The 24,629-nt window shown below is 34.8% G+C and overlaps 1 protein-coding gene across 4 annotated transcripts in view; it reads left to right on the plus strand.

The window, feature by feature from the left end:
- The window catches only part of AKAP9 (A-kinase anchoring protein 9), a 106,203-nt gene that overhangs the window by 62,095 nt on the left and 19,479 nt on the right, over positions 1-24,629 (plus strand). For 3 of the 4 annotated variants that reach the window (XM_053948673.1, XM_053948760.1, XM_053948852.1), the window contains 11 exons: positions 4,909-5,120; positions 9,218-9,380; positions 12,163-12,375; positions 13,561-13,599; positions 14,796-15,028; positions 15,663-15,782; positions 18,821-18,997; positions 19,107-19,211; positions 19,621-19,773; positions 20,024-20,203; positions 23,153-24,241. In XM_053948673.1, the coding sequence (XP_053804648.1) occupies positions 4,909-5,120; positions 9,218-9,380; positions 12,163-12,375; positions 13,561-13,599; positions 14,796-15,028; positions 15,663-15,782; positions 18,821-18,997; positions 19,107-19,211; positions 19,621-19,773; positions 20,024-20,203; positions 23,153-24,241 (2,684 nt within the window). Of the gene's footprint in view, positions 1-4,908; positions 5,121-7,049; positions 7,296-9,217; positions 9,381-12,162; positions 12,376-13,560; positions 13,600-14,795; positions 15,029-15,662; positions 15,783-18,820; positions 18,998-19,106; positions 19,212-19,620; positions 19,774-20,023; positions 20,204-23,152; positions 24,242-24,629 lie in introns of those variants that run through there. The other variant, XM_053948934.1, reaches the window with a different exon arrangement.

Here is a 24,629-nt window from a genome sequence, read left to right on the forward strand (position 1 = left end):
CTCCTGTAAGAAAGCAGGTGTTTGTTCTTGTAATGCCCCTCCTTGGTACAGAGCAGCATTCAAGCTGTCCACCTACCAGTAGTTTATTCAAGTGTTCTTTTTGCATGTTTCTTTACATTCAGAAATAACAATGAAGGAAGGAGTAACCAAAGTAAAAAGTGAAAATTAAAGAAGAGATAAGCTTACAGTAGCTATAATGGCTGAATGTGTGGTTTATAATGTGTGTCTGGGGCTGTATTCACAGTACTTTTTTGCTCTCAAAATAATATGGGAGCATCCATTTCTGGAGTCATGAAGCCATAGTAATAGTTATATTGTTTCTAAAGTGTTTCTTCAAAAGGAATTAGACGACCAATTCTGTTAGGATTTTCAGCAATGGGATTCTTGTTTTTCATTTTCTATATTAACACTAAATGGCCTGAGAGGACAAATTTTAAAATTTTTCCCCATTATTTTATGGAAGTAAGAAATATGTAGACACTGTTGTTTTTTTTTTTTAACTGTGCATGTTACTGTATTTTCTGTACCCAGCCAAACAGATCTTACTTTTTAATCATTTAGGAAATCTGTAGGAATGAATTTATACTAATAAAAATCTAATAATAAAGTAGTAAAATAATGTATTTATTGAAGGGAATTCTCTCTGACCTTCTGAATGTAATCCATATATATTGACAAGCAAAACTCAGCTAAGTGTTTTTGCTGAGTTTCAGCATTTTTAAAAGCTGAATCGTTAAGATCATATACTTATAACCACACCTGATTTATAGAGTGCATTTATAGAGGGACATTGACTAGGTTATCTGCAAGCTCAGGATTTTATTTCTAGAAGAGTGAGTAAAGTTCAAATTTCAGTCATAAAACATATCATTGGAATGGCATTTGTGCTCAGTAATCTGGTGAGTTTACTTGGGTAGAGGGACTGCAGTAATGCAGGTTGCTCTGGAGAAGCCTGCGAGGTTATGGCATTCCTTGAATATTAAACCCTCTTGCCTACCTTCTGAGCTCCTTATTTCTGAGCAGTGTACCAGGAAAAAAGGTAGTAAATAGCTAAACACTGTGTTGCCACAAGACTGATTCTTTGTTTTGAATTTGTAACCCCTAAGTTAATTCCTAAGTGAAGTCCCAGGAGTAAAATGAGATACTGTCTCTACATGATGCAAAATATGTGTTGCTTCATAAATGTCAGTTGGCAGCTCATAAACAACTTCTGTATCTGAAACTTCTGAGCAAGCACTGTGTAATTAAGCACTTTTCTTAAGAATTAGTGGGCCATGACATCTGATGTACTGAACTGTATGCTCCATGGAAAAGGAAACAATATAAACCTTTATTTCTTTGGTTGATTTTTTTTTTTCATTACCAGGAGAGAGTTTACACAAAGAGATGATAGTTTTACTTAAGTCAGTTATAGTCTATTAATTATCTTATATTGACTGAAAAACAAAATTGTAGGAAAGAGGAGTTTGATTTAGTTCTGTTAGGGTGGGAGACTGAACAGCCATAGAAGGATAAACAAAATGGGAATTAGACATTAAGCTGCCAGGGGTGATTAATGAGAGTGAGCAATGTTTCTATTTCTTATTTCCACCACTGAAAATCATGTGGAAAGATGCTGTACTGAGCTGCTGTGTACTAAGACCATTTTGAGGGGAAAAAGATAGAGAGACTTCTGCTGTGCACATAGGAAGATATTTAATGTGAATTTGTGTTCTTAAGTTCCATTTTGTAGAAATCGTAATATGGTTGTCTACATTTATCATTTGGGTTGCCAACCCCATGGTATAAACAGAATTATTACAAGTTTTTTGTGCATTTGACACTTGTTGTGGTCTTTTGTTATCTTTGAGACTACTAAAGTCTCCATGTGCCAAACTATACTTTCAGTGACAGCTCACTTTTACTTTCCTCATTTTTCATAGTTACGTTTCAGGCAAATAATGATATTTTGTTTTAAGATATTTCATATAACAAAGTCATGTTTTAATGTTGATTTATTTTGTATTTATCAAGAAGAAATGGAAGCAAATTACAAAAGAATTGTCATAAACAAAACAGGAGTTTTAAGTCTTGTTATGAGTTGGTAGGCCCGTTGGTTCTGTTCTGGTCACTGGCAAGAAGAAATAATAATATTAGTGACATTATTAATGTAAAAGACATATTCTGAACCTGACTTTTAAAAATTACATTCTGACTTGCAATCAATGTTTTTAAGTTTTTTTCAGAAGTTTCCAGACAGACAGTTCAGATGATTTTGCAACCAACTGCACATGTCTGCGGTCATTTTGTATAATCTTTATTATACAAAATCTGTATTTTACACACAGTCATCATTGCACAATTCAGATGTACCTCTCAAGCAAATCATTTACTGAAATAGAAGGGTGACAGACATGAATTATGGGTTAAACCTGAGAAGGAAAACAAGAACATTACCTAGATGATTTGTACTCCATCAGGAAAGAATTAGATTGTGCAATAACTAATATGTAATTGTTTTATCTTGTTTATAGCTGTGCTACTGTACTGTGAGCTTTTATTTTGTGAGATCTCTGAAGCTAAGCAGGGTCTTACCTGGTCAGTTCTTAAGATGGGTGGCCTCCAAAGAGCATCAGGTGCTGCAGTAAGTGTGTTGGTGGCTCAGTAGGAAATATATTTTCCTTCACCTCAGTCATTAACCAATACTTTGGCACAGCATTTGGAAATACGTATGCTGCTCGATATCCATCTCAAATTAAGGTCCTTTCTACTCTGAGGATATTAAAGCTTCTGCATCACTATTGATATATTTTGAAACACAGCCCAAATTTGGGTGGTAAGATATCAAAATGCTATTGAATATAAAAAGGTGAAATTGTTAATTTTGCAGCCTTCCTTGTACTGCAGAGGGTTGGAATATTAGGGTGTTATGGGAAAGCTTTTATGGTCTATAAACCCATTGTAAATATTTAGTGTGCTGGCAGAAAATGACTGCCAGCCACTGCTAGGGTGATTCCACTACAGGAGTTTATGACTGCCATTCCAAAGTGCAGTACTCAAAAGTGCTTTGAAATCCTGTGTAGATGAAAGGTGCCATGTGAATCTATCTTCTGCTCATCTGGTTATTCGTTCAACTCGTGCATATAGTGTGCTTCTATTTTTTTGCCTTTGGAGTGTGAAAACAGTTTGTAACATTATATCCCTAATATCTAAAAGGAGATATGAAACAGTAATAATACAACTAAAAGAAAAAAAAAATACTAAATGCATCTGCATTTGAAAAATCTTAGCAATTTTAAGAGAAAAGTAAACCAATTGAAACCTTCCTCAATTGAAATCACTATAGATTAGTTTGTTGTGTATGGGTTATATATATGGCGGCAGGTATTATTGTCAGAATACTTGCAGGTAGGAATGTATATTAAGTACACCGGGTGGTAAATCATGTTGCAGCTTGTTACAAAAAAGCTAAAAACAAAACTCAAACTAGAATCTGACTTGCTTGATAGGTGCAAACAACATCAACAAGAGTGCTCATATTATTATATGCCTGCCAGTATTATTTGCCTGCCTGGTTAGGAGGCAAAAACAACAAGATCTAACTACATTTTTAAAGGCAATTTGTGAGACTGACCTGTTGTAATTTCAATTCAATTTCAATAGCTAAACAGACTGTTCTAGTTCAGCAGTCACAATTCATGGAGTAACCAGGAAGTTGACCCAGTATTGAAACTTCATTGCTAAACAGGCATTGACTATTCTTAATTCATTTAATCATGCTGCTTTTCCTGAAAAATTAGATACTTTTGAGAAAATCCTAAGCAAAAGCATCTAATTGTTAAAAAAATGCAACATACCAAAATACTTACTTTAAATATATTCCAGAAATATACTTTATTTAAATAAATTGTCATTTAAAAAACTCTCCACATTAGCATTTATTTCTGACTTTTCAGATCTGCCAGTCTAAGGGCATAACACTTCTTTATTTTTAAAAGACTTTATCAACAATAGTTTCAACTGTCACGATATACCTACTGTATTGTTCTTTCATACCAAAAGCGTGATTTTAAAACATCTCAAGACTTCGGTTGCACTTGCATTGCTTAAATACAGCCTTGAATTCTAAATACAGCAAATTTGCTGTTTTCTAAAGGAATTGCTATCAGTTTAATACCATAGGCAAACCTTGTGTGTCTGACTTTTCAGAAAGAATGGATAATGTCTTTAAATGGAATCAGACCTCAGGAAGATGGAGAAGCAGGCAGGTGCCAGTTGGCCCAGCAGCAGGAACAGTTGCAGTCCTGCTGCACCGTATTTGATTTGTTCAGCTACCCATTTTAGTAAATTTTCAGTTCTCTAATAACCATGCTGAATATTGTTGTTCTGCATTCCAGTCTGTTTGTCCTAAGAAGCTGAATTGCATGCATACCTTTCCTTTTACTCACTGGAGTTTGTTTCACTGACTTGAACAATTTTGTGTTAATGCATAGTAACATAATTGGATGTTGGGGAAACAGGGACTGACAGTCTGCTGTTGGTTTTGTTTGGGGTTTTTTAACTGATTTGTATTTTAAAGACAATCTTGCAAGTATTATTGCAAGTTATGCTGAGTAGTAAGGGTTACTGATCGTAACAAAAGTTCAAAGATGAGCGTCAGAGCCCCTTGGCATACTGAAAGTATGTCTAAAATATTGTCTGTTAATATCTCCTTTTCTCTTGCATTCCTGCTTCTTTTTAATTAACGCATTGTTTATCTTGTTTGTGTGAATTTTAGTATGCAGTATTTCCCTTTCTGCTTTTGTGACTAAGGTGAATATTTTAATCATTTTTGGAGTTGTCTTTCTTACTGTAACTCAGTTGCACAGCTTTTCATGTTTTTAATTGCTAAGAGTCTGTGTGAAAAGGTAACTATTTTTTTTTTCTCAGACTCCTGCTCCTTATATCATGGTAGTAGTTTGGGAGATGATGATATTAACATGTGGTCAGGAACAGCAGGTGAAGGACTGCTGAGCCAACATCTTGCAGAAAGTGGCATGGAAATAGATCCTGAAAATGAAGAGCTCATTCTGAATATTAGTTCTCGACTTCAGGCGGCTGTTGAAAAACTTCTGGAAGCTATCAATGAAACTTCAAATCAGGTGGGGTGATTTAATAGAGAAGCACTTTAAATTCTGTGTCTCAATTGGGCTTTTTTCTTTTGCTTGTGATTGTGTTTTCATAAGCCTAAAACCTATAGGTTCATTTTGACAGCTGTAACAATACTTCAGGTGCCTCCACCAAAAAAAAGACTGCTCCAGCATGACTTCACTGAATGAATTTACTTTCCTGCTGGAAACCTGCTTTGGTCTGCAGAGGAAGCCTGAATTTGGGCATTCTTACCAATCTAGGTCAATCTTTCATTGCTCATACAGATTATCTGCATTCTGCTACAACTGAGAGATGAGACAGGAGGTGTCAGAGCACATAGAGCTTGTGAAGAGGGAGGATTAAGGGGAACTGTGTCTAGTTCTCTTGACAAACATTTTAGTCAATTAACTGGCCAAAAAGGTGGAGCTCTCCTGCTGTCTCTTCCAACTGTGGTTTAAACATGGCCAGTTAAGCACATATCCACCTTGCTATCAGAAAAGGAGTCTGCACTCCAACATTCATGTGAGGAATAGTATCCAGAAAAGAGGCAGTTTGCTTCGGAGTACTTTCTGTGGTGGGATGCTAGTTGCTGTCTGGAGTACTTCCTTGGTAACTCAAATAGGAACTATATACCTAGGTCAGTTCAAATCACACTGCTTTTATCATGTGCTTTACTTTTAGATTGTGTACATTGCAATTTGAAGGTTTCAAAGTATTTTCCTTCATAGCTTTGTAGCTGAGACTTTGCCAATTGGTATTGGCAAAGATTTATGGCTCAAACACATACAGACACATTTTCTTCATTAATACTATACAAAGGTGGATTTATCCCTGATGATCACATATGTTTGCCATTTTTATTTTTTTTTAAGTAATAAAAAATCCTTCTGTTTGCACATTTTCTCACAGTATAAATATTGACACCTCTCTGGCTGTTTTGTAGAGGGACTTCACAAGCATTCAAGCTTGTCTGCTTTGCAATGTCTGCTTATTGGATTATATACAGTTCTTGTATATACCACAGATATAAAGGTGACTTGAAAATGATTTTTAAATATTAAGAAACTGAATCCTTAATTTTTTTTCTAGTCTGCAATATTTCATAATCCAGAACTGGTTACAGGCAGAAAAGATTTTAACCTTTCCTCTAATCAGTTGTGTTTTGCATACAGACATGTACCCATTTCTTCAAATAAACTTTAAAGAGTCAGAGGGAGCCTGGCAAAATCTTCAAAGTGACTATGAGACCTGTCTGAACACACACTTTCAGACCCGAAGTGCAGTTTGAAACTTGAGGCAACACATATAGTGGGTGTATTAATTCAAATTCCACCTGCTGGTGTTATGTATAGGTAAATAAACTGGGCCACTCCCCTGAACTCTTTCAGTTGGGAAATACTAGCAGGAAGCCTTTAAACTAGCAGAGCTTGAGAAAGTTCTTCCTGTTGAATTAGCTCCAGCAACAAGGATGAATGCAAATAATGACATAGCTGTATTTTTCTTTCATTTGCTGTAGTGGAGTTGGAAATTTTTTAGTTTCAGGTTTTTTTAGCTTGCTTGTCTGCTGTAGTGTTCCTGTGCAGATAGAAGAAAATTCTGCTTCCTTGCCTTGGAAATTACTTGCCAGTTGCTATTGGAAGATTTCTGTTGCTTTTTCATGTGAAACTTCTCTAAGAAGGATTTTTTAGGAGTGACCATATGAAGTTATCCTGTACCTCTTTGGGATTAATCCACCCCCAAATTACTCAGCTTGAAAAGTGATCTGAGGCTTCCTACTGATTCTGAGTAGGTTTGTCACTGACTGTGCTGATATGTGTCTTCAGACTGTTAAACACACGTGTTCTGTTACAAATTCCTGTGAGAAATTTCTAAAGCCAGCCTAGCTAGTGCAGAATACCCACGGGACAGTTGAGAAGACAGCAAGAGCAATATTTTTTGGAATGGATTCTTACCGCACCTACTGGGCATCTAATCTGTTTAGTGGTTTGTGGACTGAAGGCCAAGAAGAAGATACATATGAGGTTGAATCTCGTGTGCCTTTGCCATATCCTTTTCCTTTCACCGAACACTTGGATGAGAATAATTCTGTAGTTGTAAATACTTCCATTTTTCACTTCAGCCACAAAAAAAATGGGCACATTTTGAAAGTTGTCTCTAAAATCTCATTGCCTACACCTCCCTATTCAGTAAGTATACAAGCTTTTAAAATAAATTAAGCTTAAATAGAAGAGAATGCAGTGAAAAATTATATAACCTTGTCTCTATTGTTAAAATTGTACTGCTGAGAGGCCCTTTTCCTTGTCAGTTTTCAGTGGGCACTGAAGTGGGCACTTAATTATACGATTCTCTGGTAATTTCTAACAGAAGACATTTATGAGCCACAGAAATATGTTAAATTCCAGATATTTGAGATCTCGTTTTAAAGCACTTCAGAATTATTTATTGCATTTCATTTGTCTCACTGAGAATAATTCACAGTGGGGGAGAGACTGCAGACAAAGTTGTTCCCTTTAACTTTGGTGCACTGACTAGTAACAGTAACTAGCACAATCTGGAAGCTTGCTTTCAGTGATTCTGTGGATAAATTGTTGATCTTAAAAAATCATGTTTGTGTTTGTACTTCTTTTTGGTTTTGCCCTGTGATATTTTTAATACTACTTTTGAGTTGTTATTAATGAAAAAAGCTGGAAAATAATTTTTGTTGTGAGTTTTAACCAGAATATTTAATGCATTTCAGGAAGCCACTTTTACAGTTGTCTATGTACAGTAAATCTATCATATGTTTCCTTTTTATCCAAGGTGGGTCTTTCATTAAGCACTTAAAAATATAAGGATAAAGGAAGGGTGCTCTGTGATTTTTAAAAATATCTCAAACTAGTGCAGATAGTTGCAGTATTTAGATCTTTCTTTAACTCTTGTCAGAATAAATTTTTAACATGAACATGTTAATGATGCCCATCTGAAAAGGAATGCTGTAGAAAAGAAATTGAGTATTTAAATTCAATGTATTATAAAAAGAGAATATATTGATCATTCAGATTTTCTTTTCAAAGTGTAAGTGGATAATTTTGTGTGCACTGGTCTATTTAATATTCCTTAACCCATTTTTCTGAGCTTTTAAAGCAAACTCCTCATACTCATCACCTTAGCAGGACTTAGTGAAAAAGCTTTTATATTTTAAGAAATCAAGAGACAGAATAATATACAGAAACTGTAAATGTTACTATCTTTCAAATATCTGCCAATAACCAGAATATTAAAAAGGAAAAAAAAAAAAAACAGAAAACCAAAGGAACAGAAAATATGTTTTGTGTAATCAAAACATTTTGTGTAATCAATACTTTGAACAATGTTTAATCTTTATACATTGTTTTCCTTTCATAATTCTAATTTTCATTAGTTTTGAAATTATCATTTTGCATATGTCTAAACTGTAAATATGCAATTTCACATGACATAGTTTTCCAGTGCTTTAGGATAATGGCACAGTGAAGCTGTGCTGCATCTGTGTCAGTAGATGTTAAATATTAACCCACCAGACAAGTGGAGAAGAATAAAAAAAAAAAATTAGTAATTCTGCTAGGTTGATACTGTTCAAAGAAACATTGCTTTACTCCCTTGTTGGTTGAAATGTGCAATACTCTGAAAATTCACATTTTCCTGGTGTTCTCATCAATCTTCATGTCAAAGAGAAAAAGAGGTGAAGCACCATTTCAGTCAATTTATAATAAGGATTCTACCAGTTTTATACAATGTTTTTTGGCCATTCTAAGTGTATGGTGAATGGTAGCTTACTCGTATTTAGTGCAAAACTCATGTAAACAAAGGCGAATCTAGTGTAAACTCATAAATCCGGAGTTACCGGAACAAAGACACGGATTTAGCCAGGTGGCTCATGGAGTTCACTGTACTGACAAAGCCTGTTTGCTTAGACTTTTATAAGTCAGTCTTCATCTTGTACTCTGCAAATGAGTGTTCATTAAAGATTTTATCAAATGTTTAGTGAAGTTATGTGAGACTTCCCATCACACTGTAAAGCAACTGTGAATTAAATAGGAATGATAGAATAGGTGTTTATCTAATCTCTGTAATTTTTTTCCTGTGATAGCTTGAACATGCTAAAATTACTCAGACAGAACTCATGCGAGAGTCCTTCAAGAAGCAGCAAGAGGCCACAGAATTTATCAGGTATCAGGAAGAGCTACAAGAACGTCTCAATGAGGAAACCAAAGCCAGAGAGCAGTTGGCTTTGGAGCTCAGTAAAGCTGAAGGTGAGTAGCTTTTTGGTGAGTTGTTGGACTTTGCACCTACTTATTAATTGGGTAAAGAAATTGCAAATTTGATCAATTTCTTTGTAAATTTTGGAATGTTATCAGCCTTCTGGATAGTTATGGACATGATGACCTCTGGAGGTCCCTACCAACATCAAGCACACCGTGATTCTGTTTTCCAGTTTTGACTCACTTACTGTCTGAAAATATACATGACAATATTAATAGGTTGTGTATGTGTTTGGATCCTCAAAATTAATTTATTTCATCATAACATGTTTGTGCAAAGAAGCTTAAATGTTAACAGGATAAAATCGTAATTACTTGTGGCTGGAAGGCACCTCTGGAGATCAACTATTCCCTCCCCTTGCTCGGAGCAAGATCAGGTAGAGCAGCTTGCCTAGGGCCCTGTTCAGTCAGGTGTTGAATGTCCACAGCTTCTCTGAGTGGCTGTTCCAGTGGTCAAGCAGCGTCTGTGAAGAGAAAGGGAAAAAAAAGCCAAACTTATTTTCATATGTTGAAGTGCAGTTTCCCATATTTCAGTTTGTGTCTGCTGCCTCTTGACCTTGACACAGAATCTTTATTCTGAGTGTAATTATATGGTGGTGATATGTTTCAATTTGCAGTGTTTGAAGTGATCTTTTAAAAAGTGTATTTGCAACTGCATTAAGGAGGCAATTAAAAATTATAGCATCTTAAAACAGGGGGAATCTGATAATCTATTCTGACATCAGGAAAATATGTTCAAATCTGACAGACACTTTATTTGTTCTTGTGTTTTAATAGCTCAGTGTTTTGTAGCCACCCAACATTTCTGTCATTATATATGATTAGCATCTGGAAAATATGCAAAAAACACCTGCTCTATAGATAGAATCTCTGTAGTAGTAAGCAGAAAGGTATTTTTGATAATTTTGAAGCTCAGCAGATGTCTCTGTTTCAAAGTGGGAGCATAGAGTGAAGTTTGATAGTCAAATGTTGCTCCTGGAGAATGCTACCCTGCCAAGCTTCCTCTTCTTTTTACAAAGATAGATAATCCATCATGATTTCACATGCTATTAATAGCTGGGACACACATAAGCTGAAAAGCAGTGCAGGTTTCTAAGCCATGTGGCTAAAATGTGGTGTGAGGGACAATTGGTGGCCTGTCAATTGTTACAGCATAAATGTTGTGTGTCAGCAACAGCAGTACTGGCTACAACATTTCAGTAGCTTTAGCAAAACCAGAAAGGATAACAATTTATTTCAGAGGGAATAAATGAAAATCTGAAATAGGCGTTGCTACTTTTTTTTTTTTCCAAGATTCAATTAAGAGTGAAAAAATATTGTTTGGAATACATCTTAACGTGTGGAAATATGAAGGACTCTTCCACAAGATATAAGTGACCTAAGAATTTATATTGTGACACAGATGGAGTTACAAAATGTTTAATATTGAAGAATTTCAGAATGTAAGCAGCTATACGTTGCTGCTTTCTTTGGAGGATGATATTTTGTCTTGATACAAATTTTATTCACAAATCTTCAGTAGTAAAGTAAGAATGCCTAATATATTAAGACAGAATGGTTTTGTTGATTTGGTTAATGAACAGTTCTAGAATACAAGAGAGAATTAGATGTTAGTGTTAGCCTTTGATAAATATATTGCACAGTTGTAAGTTAGGTGCATTTGAAATTAATACACTTTTAAATGACTGACACCTTTTTTTCTTGGTGTTGATATGACAAAAAAAGGATGTCATAGAACTCTTTTTTATTTGATTTCTGCCCATTGAACTGAGTTGTGAGCATACTCTGACAAACTACATTCTTTTATCGAATTCCTTAGGTAGGTATGCAGAGCAATGTCTTAGTTCATTATACATCTTGTGGTACTCTGTCTTCTCTTGGGATTAAATGTGTCATTTGTGATCATTTCCTTCTTATCAGAAAAACTGCTGCAGCTGAGACATTTTTGAACCTTTTGTGTTTTAGTGGTGTCAGATATGACTTATCTGGTGTGATGGAAAAGCTAATGCAAATTTGTTCACTGAACTCTGACAATTTTCATTACATCTCAAAAAAAAAAAAAAAAAAACAACCTGGCAGAAGTAAATACCACAATGTGTGATTTTAGTAGACTTCATAACTTTTTTGTGGGAGTGGGCATTCCATTTAACCTGGGAATGCCCTCTCAACTTCAAATCTGTTACATATTCATTGTAAACAGTGTCTGATATGGTGGGAGTAACCACTGGAGCCTGTATTGTCTCCAAGTTTTGAAATGTTATAAATTATGTTACTCATTCAGTATTTTCTGTTTCAATATGCAGTCCTATATGTTCAGTCCTGTGTGTTCTCTGTGAATTCAAATATGGAAAGAAAAGATGGGTCTACATGGTTAACAAATGTAAATAACTTTCGTTTTTCTACATTCTCAAGACAGGGTAAAATCCATTTTAATAGTGATTCAAGACTGGATTTATAGTGATTTATACTGAATTTATTTAAATTCCTTAATTCTCCTGTGTTTATTACATACATATTTTTCCTTGGCTTTGGAGCTCCTGTTTGCTCCAGATGTTTTGTGCTGAGTAAAAATTAAGAGCTATATTTGGTGTTCTGGTGTCTTTCATGTAATTTGTTCATCATGATAGGGATAGCAAGGACAGGAGTAGAAATAGTCAGGTGTTGAGTATCTAACATACACGTGCATGCATATCAGAATACAATAGTGACTTCAACAAGAAAAAAATTGGTTTTGATTGTCTGTTAAATCTGCCTCCAAATGGATGTTTTACAGGCCTCATTGATGGTTATGCAGATGAGAAAGCGTTTCTGGAAAAACAACTCCAGGAAAAAATAGATGTAATTGATCATCTAGAGCAAGAGCTGCTGTGTACAGGTAACAAATTGCAGGAGTTAGAGGCTGAACAGCAGCAGGTCCAGGAAGAAAAGGAATTACTCTCCAGACAGAAGGACGCCATGAGAGCAGAGGCGGGGCCAGTAGAGCAGCGTATGTATTCATCACAATCTTTCTATGAGATTTGCTTATACTTCCAAAAAAACAATAGTAGTCTTGGCAAAGGCTTCTCCCCATTGCCTTTGTGGCCATTAATGAAAATGTGATAGGGTCAATTGTGATCTTTTCACACATGTTAGCATGATAACTTTTCTTGATTTTTAAACAAGAAATGACTGCATTTTTAAAAGTGTTGAGAAATTACATTGTTCTTTAAGCCAGAAAAGGCTTTATCTCCAAAAATCTGCTTTTATTTAGATTACCACTGGAGATGGAATAGGAACAATGGATAAAAATACTGTCTAAATATTTTCCAGACATAAAGACAGACTAGGAAGCATACCTACCAGAACATGGTTGTACTACATGTGACAGCTGTATTTATTTTAGTCACAGAAGATAAATTTTTCTAATAAATTCCTCTTTCAGGGAAGAATAGCACAACAGTTGCATGATAAGGAAAGCCTTTTATCTACCAGTAATGAAAACTTTCAGCCCTGATGGTGAAAATTTCAGATATATATCCTGTCAATGTAATCTAACTAACTGCTTACTCAAAAAAAGCATTTACCTTCATAAAGCAAAAGTGTCTTTTAATTCTTCCTTAAACTAATAACTGAAATTAATATTTCATGTTTGAGAGGGGAAGATAATTACAACACTAGTGTTGTAAGAAGTAACTGATCTTTCAAGGATTGCAGCTTACACTGTAAATAGCAGGATTAAGTAATCATTTTGTCTAATTTCTAGAAGTTTATTCCAATATATAATATTACCATTTTTATAGATTGCACATCTTGTGTATTTGCAATTTCCTGCAATTGTCTGTAACAACAGAATTTTAAGAACAACCTGCTGCTTCCTACTCTGTAATAAAGAAGTTCCTTGTCTATGATTCCACTTTAGTTATTTTTGTAAGGTTTAGGCTTCTAAATATATTAAAGTTATTTTCATGTAAGAGCTGTAGGGATAAACAATTCTATAAATATGTGTAGGTACTTATGCATACCAGAATAACTTGTCACATTCCCTAAGTTATCTCAACAACTTTGTCATTAAATGCCACATCTATCTTTGGCTTCGTTTTCTCTTACATTGTTGCACCACAAGAAAACTATAGCTGGCATGTGAATTACTTTGCTTCTTTTTTTTTTGTTTTCTCTCTCTCTATTCTCCTAGGCCTAGTAGATGCTGCAATCGATGCAGCTTCCCAAGCAGGTGTGTTTGTATGTTGCATGGCCAATCTGTAACTGGGTGGAAGACTTACACGTACTGACATTGTTAATCAGGATTATTGGGCTTTTGGCTTACTGACGTTACTTGTAATTCTTACTGGCCTGCAGCTTTGATGTTGTATTTCATACTCAGTTCTACATTTTGCTAACAACATTTCTTATAATTTCTAAACATAATAAGCAAATTCATCAATAACCATCATCTTATTCACCTAAGAATTACAGTTACTTAGATGGTATTTGAGAGATATTTTTGTAGTCTTTTATTTCTTTTTATTTCCAAATACAGCTGAGTCATTCACTGTGCTAATTAAACATCTTATTATGTTGGTATATAATGGTTACCTAGAAATGAGAATTGATTAAATATGATGTAAGATGATGGTGCCTGAAGGATCTTTCTTCTCTAGTGAAAGTAAATTTTATTGTTTCTGTCTAAATATCAATCCTGATTTTAAGATTCTCCAAAAGTAAGTGCACTTTGCCGTTTGGGTTTTACCTCAAGGGGTTTGTATGGTTATTTAATAGGCACTTCAGTGGGCTGTGGCTTAAGAGTCTTAGAGTGGTTTGGGGCTTTCCTATATATGTGCTTGCTGGCTTTTTCATGATGACTCAAAATTGGGCATTCATGCAGTCACTGATTTTGCAAGCTCCAGTTGCAGGTCAGTAATTTTCCTCTGTCTGCCCGGCAACCTCGCTAAGTCTTTCAGTATTTCCCTCAAATTATTTATATGTATCACATTAAATAATGAAATCTGGGAGTGGATTGATTTTACTGGCAGTGGGGATGAGAAGAGGGTTGGGTTTTCTGTGCATCACTGTTAACTCCTGTGCTGACTCCAGCTGTGGTTTGACCCCATACATTTTCTTTTCTTTCTAATTGTACAAAGGCCTTTTAATTGGTATGAAACTTAAACAGGGGAATGCTCTTGTACGATTTCAGTAACAGTCCTTTGAAGACTACCTAAAGGATAGTAATTTTAATACGAATTTGCTTCAGTCAGTATCATGATTATCTCTCAGAAGAAAATATATTTTCAAAAAAAGAAAAATAGTAAAAACCCAAGCCAGTTCACATCCTTCTGCAGATTACAGCATGGATACCTTGGGGAGTGGTTTTGCTTCATAACATTGCTTACTATTCGTATTTAAAAGTAGTGATGCTTTTATTATACTCAGAATTACTGGAGGAAACAGAAAAGCTAATGAAGGAAAAAATTGAAGTACAACGTCAAGCTGAAAAAGAGTATGATGACCTTCAGAAGCAAGTTAAAGTCTTGGAAATAGATTTGGAAGAACAAGTCAGTCGATTCATAGAGCTAGAACAAGAGAAAAACGCAGAACTAATGGACTTAAGACAGCAAAACCAGGCCTTGGAGAAGCAACTGGAGAAAACAAGAAAATTTCTAGATGTAAGTATGGTAAAAGGCAGCTATCATGAAGATGGGAGTGGTAGCACTGCTACTGAAGTTTGGTTCAGGGAGAAATGCTTGTTTTTTTCAGATTTTGAGCAAACTTAGGTAGATGATAGCAAACATCGGCCATGTTGTAGGTTCCAGCCCAAGAACTTAATAAAATTTTAAAAGTTGAAAATTAATTGGAAGTGCTTGCTTAGGACAGCTCTGTATTTCAAGCAATTTATTGTTCTTCTTTTCTGATGGCTTTTCATAATATTTACCCAGAGTTAATTTCTATTTTTAATTTCTATTTATTCTACATTTATTAAAGACAAACAGTAGAGAGGAAATCATAAAATATTTGCTTACTGTCATTTGTGTGGTGTACCTGGAACAGAAGAAACAAACCTGCCATTTTTGTGAAATTTTACTTGACATGTCTCTGCTGTGCTGATTTTTTGATAAAAAATATGAAATTTATTGCCCCAAATGATGAAGATGTTAATGGTATCTGCAATAGGTTCTGCTATCTTATAAATACTGATATTACTGCTACCAGCCCCACATTAATGCAAGTTAGAAGTGATGACACTCAATTTGGATAGTTTTTAAATCAAGTGGAGGATCCACATAATTTCTTAACTTTCAGGAGCAAGCAATTGACCGAGAGCATGAGAGAGATGTATTCCAGCAAGAGATACAGAAGCTGGAACAACAGCTTAAGATTCCTCAAAGGAGTCAGCCTGTCAATGAGCATCAAACCAGAGAGGTAACGCATTTTGTTATTTGTACTCAATGAATATAAATGACAAATTGACAGCAGTTAAGATACAATAATGAAGCTAATTTATGGTGTACCTAATCTGCATCCATTTGCAAGCCAGGAAAGTAAATGCCCTGAGATCGAAGGTGTTGCAGGAAACTGGTGGAACCGTGTTTTGGGATTTTTTTTTTAGGCTGTTTGGTGTTAATAGCAGATGTACAGAAACTTCTTGACTTTCAATAAGGCTCTCTCCTGTAACTTAGAAAATCCATTGTTCTCAAAAGTTTGTGGAAACATTCAAGACTATTACAGCAATTTTATATGTTCTTATTTTTTTTTTTTGACATCCTGTACCTAGCACAGGTACACCACTGAGGGAATTGAATTACTGAGGATTAACACCTGAGATGTTGTAGCGCTCTGTGTGTACACCTGAACCTCCCCACTGAAAGTCTGTTGGCACTGAAATGTAGTGACTATAGAACAGCAGCTCAAGGGAATCACAGAAAACTCTTTAGACTCAGCAAAATCAAGTGGCAGCAGTGGAAATGCTATCTATTATAATGCCTTTGCAGACTTTGTTTGATGAACTGTTACTCAATTAAATTACATTTTATTTTTTGTGGGTTTTCTTATGTCCTGCTTTTTGATTAAGGCTGATACTTTTGCATGATTTTTCTTGCTTGATATTCAGCAATAAAATGCCCTCTTTTACATTAGACTGTCATTTTCAAATCAAAGGTCTTACTGGAGTAGTTAATTTGTTGTCATTCAATTCTTAAATATTAGCAATATTTCATATTCTGTATTATTATGAAATAGTGGAAGGTGTCCCTGCCTGTGGCAGGTGTGTTGGAACTAGGTGACCTTTAAGGTCCCTTCCAACCAAAACCATTTTAAGATTCTAGGCTATAGTTTAGGACCACAGACATTAACAGGACGTAAATTGCTATATGTGAGATGAGCGAGTCAAAGTACTTTTCTGTTTGGAATTTGCAAAACTGTGTTTCATTTGGTTTCTAAATATATTTCAGTACAAAGGTTTGTGTGAAATGTGACAGTGTTCAGTCAGTACTATGGGATATGGTTGTCATCAGCCTCTGTGAAGAATGAATCATCTGGAATTAGCTGGGTACACGTTAAACAAAACATACAGAGCAATTCTACATCTGTTTTCTTCTGTTGCCAAGAGTGTGCACATTCCTCTGCTGCTGACATTTTACACAGATGGAGGTGGCTCTAGCACAATTAATTTTCCTGATTCCAGGATGTTCATTTACAGTACATTTTGTTACATGTCTGTTTATTAGTTTTGGCATGGATAGCATATCCATGGAATTCCTGGTTAAAATTCTCACATTAAAAAATTCTCCCAAGAAGAGTTCAAATTTGGTAGCATAATAAAAATTGTCCTATTTTTTCAGAATCTATATATAAAAATCATCCTGATTTATATGTCCATGTACACATATGTGTACACTCTTAAGGTGGCAGATATGCTACAATGGAAACTGAAAACATGTTATAAACACCTGCTTTAACTGTGATTAAAATTTTGAGATTTGTTCTTGATGTCTTTAAATTAGAATTTTTTTAGTAGGCAGAAAGACAGTAAGATAATGTCTGCAAGCACCACAGATGTAGGAGCTGGTTTAGATATAGGTGATCTTAAATGTGATATGCTAGAAATTATAGATGGGATTTTCAATAATGTATTAGACTTACATTTATCTTACCAAATGCAGTACATATTCTTACTATATAGTGTATTTTGATGTCACAGTGTTCCTTGAAATATTTTGTAAATATACATATTTTCATTATTTATCATGCTTTTGGGAGAGCTGTTCTATTTTTCATAGTTGCATATTTCTTCTGCTTTGAGGGAGCGCCATGACCATTTTCGGTTGATAACTAAATTTGTTTCTTCCTGTTGTTTCAGCTTTGTCAACTTATTCCAGGGAGGGTTGTCATAGAGTCTGCTCCAGACTTGATTTTTATTTTTCCATTTCTCTCTCAGGACTTTTCTGAGGTCACTTCAGACTGTGATGTTACTCATGGGTGGATAACGTCAATAATACCATCCTGCCAGCTTTATGTTCTGGTCCTCTTCTCTCCTATCTCTTGAAATGCTTTGAGTCTTCTACCTTTTGGCTACATCGTAACTTCCTAATTGTAAATACTGAAGTCAGTTTCTTGAGTGGGGCAAAGATTACTTTTCCTCTCTCTTGCTCAGTAACTCAGGTCTTATCTCTGTACATCATACTATGGATTTGTTATCATCTTTCTTATCTGTAATTTCAATTAATAATTTCTGAAATACAACTAGAAATGGATAGATATTACTATCTCTGCTACTTTAATTAGTCTTTTAATATGTTGGTTCTGAGATACATACATCTGACCTACTGAGATTCAGAATGTTTGATTTGGATGTTTAATCCCCCCTAGAAAGTGAATTTATTACATCCATGACATCTGTTTGGTCCCATTTAAGGGACATAGCAAGAAAACAAAGCTTCCTGTCTTTTGTGATTTAAGTGTAGCTATTCTCTTCAGTGTTAAAGATCCAGTGACTTTTAGGCTATTCCTGTATGTCACTAATCAGCTCCTTCTTTTGAATAATTTTGTCACAGATTTTTAGAACTATGATTTTCCTCTGAGGCAAATAGCTTCTTGACCATAGGGTCAAGACATTCCATCCACAGGTGTTAAAGGCATCATTTTAGTGGGCTGCATAGGGATGTTGTGCTGGTTGCTTTTAACTGACTACAGAGTCTGAAGGCTTCAGAAGGACAAGATGAGATCTAGAGAGTAGGCGATGTGGCACAGAACATACCACTTCTTAAATAATGCTGTTTGTATTTGTTGGATGTAGTACTACAGTATTCTAACTGTATGTTCTGTTTCACCTAAAGAGTAGGAGTTTCGTTATGAGAGAAAAAGAGGAACATTTTCTTTGTGTCAGAAATGCATGGTGTTGCTATTGCTAGCCAACCCTTCCAGTGCAATACAATATAATAATCTTGCTATCTTGTCATCAGGTTGAACAGTTAACAAATCATCTCAAAGAAAAAACAGACAAGTGCAGTGAGCTTTTGCTCTCTAAGGAGCAGCTTCAGAGAGATATACAAGAACGAAATGAAGAAATTGAGAAGCTAGAATGCAGGATAAGAGAACTGGAACAAGCCTTAATCATCAGTGCAGACCACTTGCAAAAGGTATTGCTTGGTTAAAATGTATCAAGGATTTGCTGCTTTCTTATTTTCTTGAGACCAAAATAGTGTATTTTTTTAATTTGATAACTATTAGTATTATTTATATTTATAGGTGGAGGAAAGGAAACAGTTTGGCACCATCATAGTAAAGGGAGAGTTACCTCTTGAAGTACAACTGCAAGCTGAACGAGAAGCTGTGGACAGAAAGGAAAAGGAGGTAAAAGGCTGTGAAAATTTCCATGTTTCCACTTAGATTTTAGTTTCTCAATTTTTGCTTTTGGTTGAGCTTAGTGAACTATACAGATTAATTTTTTACAGTTAGAGAGACAGAAGTCCAAATCCCTTTGAAATTCTCTCATGATCTATGATATTTGTTGTTCTGTATTAATATTTATGACTTGCAAGATGTTTCTGAAATAAAAATTCAGCCCAATTAAGGAAAACTGATTGTTTTGGTGGTGTTTAAAATTCCATTCAGTTTAAGGACTCTGAATGTCACCAAGTACCCATTCTTTTGTTTGTGCATAGCCAACCATTTACTGTAGACACTGTATTTGAAATTTATAGCATTTAATTTTTGGTATGGCTTCCTACTCCTTTTCCTGCTCCTTTTGTTGGAAACATAGGTCACAAACCTTGAGGAACAATTGGAGCAGTTTCGAGAGGAGCTAGAAAATAAAAATGAAGAAGTTCAGCAATTGCACATGCAGCTAGAAATTCAGCAAAAGGAATCCACTACACACTTGCAGGAACTTGAACAAGAGAACAAATTATTTAAGGTAACTCTGCAACAGATAAGCCTAAAGATTTAGTCTCCTTCCTCCACAGAAGTAAATTCTTTGAAAATGCCAAGACATCAAATTCTTTCTCAAACATTCCACCATTCAACTTGCCAAAATATTAAAAAGCTCATATGATTACTTCCATGAAATTTGTATATTTTAATTCCCACACTTGAAATACTCATACAAGAATATGCAGAAAATGCTGTGTATGACTGTAACATGTTTTTGGGGGGTTTTTGGGCAGGATGAAATGGAAATACTAGGACTAGCTATCCAGAAGTCTGAAGATGCTGCCATAAAGGACCATCACTTAGTGGCTGGGAGGCTCGCTCACATCATGCAAGAAAAGGATCAGGAAATACATCATCTTCATGAACAAATAGCAAAACTGCAACAGCAACTTGAAGTCACAACTGACAACAAGGTACATACTTCTGAAATCCTTGTCAGAGTCTTACTTTGTGCTGCTAGTTTGAAGGAAAAAAAAGCTCTCTGTCCCCACCAGTTGCATTATCTTCTATTGCTGCCTTAATTTAAAAATGCAAATGCTTCAGTTTCAAGCAATGCTTCAAACCTAATCTCTTTTTCCCTTTTAGTCTCGTTTATGACAGCTGCTTTTTGCTGGCTTTTCTTTTTAATTATTCTCTTTTATTTCTGCTTGAGTTTTTGTCTTAAATTCTTCATTCCTTAGTCTTCTGATACTTCTGAATATTTTATAGTATTTAGGTAGCTGAATTCAATCTCAACATTGATTTTATCATCTTCCCTCACATGATTTACATTCGGTGTTGCACTCCAGTGACATCTGCTGGATCATGTTAGATTTTAATGCATTTTTAGCAGGTGAACTTCTGAGCTCCATGAGCTTGTGTGAATGCTTTGTTCTCATACCAGTGTTGGCAACATCTTTTATCCAATTTCAAGCATGGAAGTGCTCACAAAATGCTGTGTTTTATTAGAAGTAGAGAGAACGAAAGAAAGAAGCAGATTTATCTTTTATTTACTGAGCTTTAACACCTGTAGCTTTCTGTTATTTTTCAATTATGTGGTTTTTTGATTATCAGCTTCATCTTCTTTTGGCTTACTTTAATTTTATACAGATAAAACACATTGATTTTTTCAGTGGCTGAATTTTGCATTCTTACCATTTTAAATGTTATTTATTTGTCATAAGCTTTCATTCAAAAGCAAGTTAAGAACAGGATTTCTGTTATCCCTTGGTAGCTGACTGAGCATTTAGGCTAACATTCTACTACGACATATAGAATCCACTAAAATAGGGCTCTGACTAAGCTGGATAATTTCACTAAGTCTTTAGTTCAAAATTCAGTTATAGTGAAACTCAGTGACTAATAATGAAACTTCAGATTGGATTTAGGAAACTGGATTTAGGAAATATACTTCAAGAATCCAGAACAGTTCTGCTCTATACAATGACCCCAGTAATAGAGTTATAGTTCTTGCCTTGAGAAAAATACCTAGGATTCAGATATAATTCATTTTGATTAATTGGTTCTTCTTCTGTTATATGAAGCTTAATTTTCTTAATTTCATCATCTGACTTGGTTTTATTTTCCAGGACATTAAATAATTACTCTGCTTGGTTATTGAGAGCATTATTAAATATTAATAGATTATTCTTAGGTTAATCCCTTTTCTAAGTCCCTTAGACATCTTCATCCCACTAAGTGCTTTTCTTTTAATTACTGTATCTGCATTCTGTGGGCCTTTATTCCATGATGTAATCCAGAACAGAAACTGTTATGCTGAGTTGATGGCAGGATCACTGTGCCTGTGGCACTGGGGCTGAAACTATATGATCTTTAAGGTCCCTTCCAACCCAAGCCATTTTATGATTTTATGACTCATTCAGATTTTATTTAGTGTTTCTGAGCTTACTCCTGTCTGTGGATTTTAAAAATTAAGTTCTTGGTTGGCAAACCAGCCTTTCTAATTTATATGGTCACGTTTATTTTTGTACATATTGTACTTATTACAAAGTCATCTTATTATTCTACTTAACTAACTAAGCATAGTGAAGTGTTAAGTCATAAAGGAAAAAATGTGGCTATTTGAGTAATGAATTTTGTCATCTTTCATCTTTTCTGCATGTTTTTTTTCATATTTGAAAATACTCTTAATAGAGTTCTTACCTATTTCAGATACCATAACTGATTTTATTTTATTATATGTTTTTTGGATTATTTTCTATGTATCTTCTTCTGCATTTCTGAAGCACTGTTCACTTCAGATCTCCAAACATTCACTAAAAAAAAAAAAATCCATTTTGTTTCTTAGCCTTACTACTTGCAATCTTCTCTGCCTTTATTTTGTCTTCATAACGATAATTTTTTTTGTCACTTTTACACTCAAGTGAAATTTGCTTCCACTGCAATTTAACAAGAAGGTTGTTAAACAAATTTTTATTCCTTTTGCTGAAACTTTTTATTTATTGAATTTAGAGTTTGTCAACACCAGTCATTCCATTTTTTGTTTCTACTCATTTATTAGAAGCCAATATAAGATGTCTTGTCTTTTCTGCATCATGTGGTCATCACCTTCATATTTGATCAATTACATAATTTTATAAATTTCTTGGAATTTTGATCTCTTTACACGGCGTTTAATTTCAAGTGTCTTTAGAAGCAATCTAAATAATCTAAATCTACTTTCTAATAGGAAAGTATTATTCTTACTCTCTTTGTGTTTTCATGAGTCTCTGATTCTTGTTTGGATAGTCATATGCATTATCAAATAAATACTTCTATAACTTTGTCTCTTTTTACTTTGATTTAAACTATGGCACAAAGAAATTATTGTGCTCTGGATCTGTGTGTACTATTTACCCTGTGTGTTTGGGTGCCCATCTGCATATATGTGTGCATGCACACATAAACACACAGACACATATTTAGGATTGTGACAGAAAATGTCACAGTCAACTGATAGGTGTTTTCTATGGTCTCAGATTAAAAAGCACATTATATTGGTGTTTTTCAACACAATTAATAAAAGGTCTGTTTGTATATAAAATACATATTCATCTAAATTGGGTGTGTCTTATATAAGCAAGTATCATGAACACTTAAAATTCAGTGTTCCCTTGCTTTGTGAATGTTACAAATGCTTTCACTTCATCTGATGCTTTAATACCTATTTTTCAGTTCTTTAAGGTCATGGGCTACTTTCTCAGTCCTGTTTGAAGATGTCTTAATTCTCATTAAAGCTAAAGAGACATGACATTAAGAAATTCATTGAGAATTTTCTTTTATGAGATCTTTCAAAGTTTGATTAAACTGTTTCTGTGAAGCCCAGGACAAACATGATCTGAGTGTTTTTGTGTTTCTGACTGTGTTTGGCTTTTCTTCCCCAGGTTATTGAAGAGCAAAATGAGCATATAAGGGAGCTTGAAGGCCAGGTAGAATGTCTGAAAAGTGATCAAGAACGTGTGAAGAAAAAAAATGATGAGGAAGTAGAGCAGTTGAATGATGTAATCGATAAGCTTCAGCAGGAGCTGGCAATTATTGGACAAAAGATACCAACAGATGTTGCTGGTTTTCAGGAAGATGCTGACAGTCCAAAACATATACTTGAAGCAGTTCTGGCAGAAAAGGAAGCTTTGGAAAAGCAAGTAGAAAACATAAATGCAGAGGCATCTCAAACAAAGAATGAGCTTGAGGAAACAAAGTTAAAAATGAGCCAGTTAAAGCAAGAAATAAATACGTTAAAAAAAGAGCATGCAAGAATAACAGAGAAATGTAAGTGTGCACTGGTCCAAGGTGATAAGTCAAAACCAGAAGACAGGAGCAATGGAAAAACTGAACAAATGGAAGGAAACTTATGTCAGGAGATAGACTTGTCAGATTGGTCCCAGCTTAGGACTTCAGATGAGAATGCAAGAGTCACCATTAGCAAGATGGAGATACAACTGCAGCAACTTCAGGCATGCATTAAGCAAAAAGATTCAGAACTGTGCCAGTGCTACAATGAAATAAAAGACACGAAAGAGCAAAGCAAGGCTGAAAAAGAAACACTTGAAAAGAGGATATTAGAACTGGAAAAGTCACTAATGGAGAAAGTTGCTGCTGCTCTTGTGAGTCAGGTTCAGCTAAATGCAGTTCAAGAGCAGAGAAGATTCATGCAGGAAACTCAAGAAGCTTCAAAATGTGTGAATGAAGCAAGCAAGAATGCCCAAACAGAGGATTCGAGTGATAGAACTGAAAATGAGACAGAATCAAAATTATCACACTTAACACAGAGGCTTAGTGAGATGGAAGACCAACTGGCAATGGTAAATCATAGCTTGGAGCTAGAAAAAGAAAATGTAAAAGTTGCACAAAAGGAATCTGCAGTTAAAGAAGAGAGGTTCTTAGAGCTTCAGCAATTGTTAGAAGAGATTAAAGAAAAACATAAAGGAGAGATTCAGAGATATATTAAGCAAGAAGAAATGCAGACATATCAGGTAGACACCATTTTCTTTTGTCTTGTTTTCACTAAAACCTGTTATTTTATGTACATATAATGAATGAAATGGTTCTTAATGAGAATAACTGTAGGCATATTCTGCTCTGTGTGGCACTTCCATTTCTATATTATTCCTACAGTTACAAAGAGAAGGATGGTATTTTAGGAGAATGCCACTATCAGTTTCCATTATGTATTAAAAACACCCTACCTTTTCATGATTGTAAGGTGGTTTTGAATTTTGGACATGAAATTTCTTATTCTTAGTTTGACATGACATAGAATGGAAAGTAGTACACTTTCACATGGCATGAAGGTAGAGACATAAAAATTAAAATGATAAAAACTGTCTAAGACAAGATTCAGAATGATAAGAGAAGTGATAC

Source organism: Vidua chalybeata, chromosome 1 (assembly GCF_026979565.1).
Source record: "Vidua chalybeata isolate OUT-0048 chromosome 1, bVidCha1 merged haplotype, whole genome shotgun sequence".
In the NCBI taxonomy this organism is placed as follows: domain Eukaryota; kingdom Metazoa; phylum Chordata; class Aves; order Passeriformes; family Viduidae; genus Vidua; species Vidua chalybeata.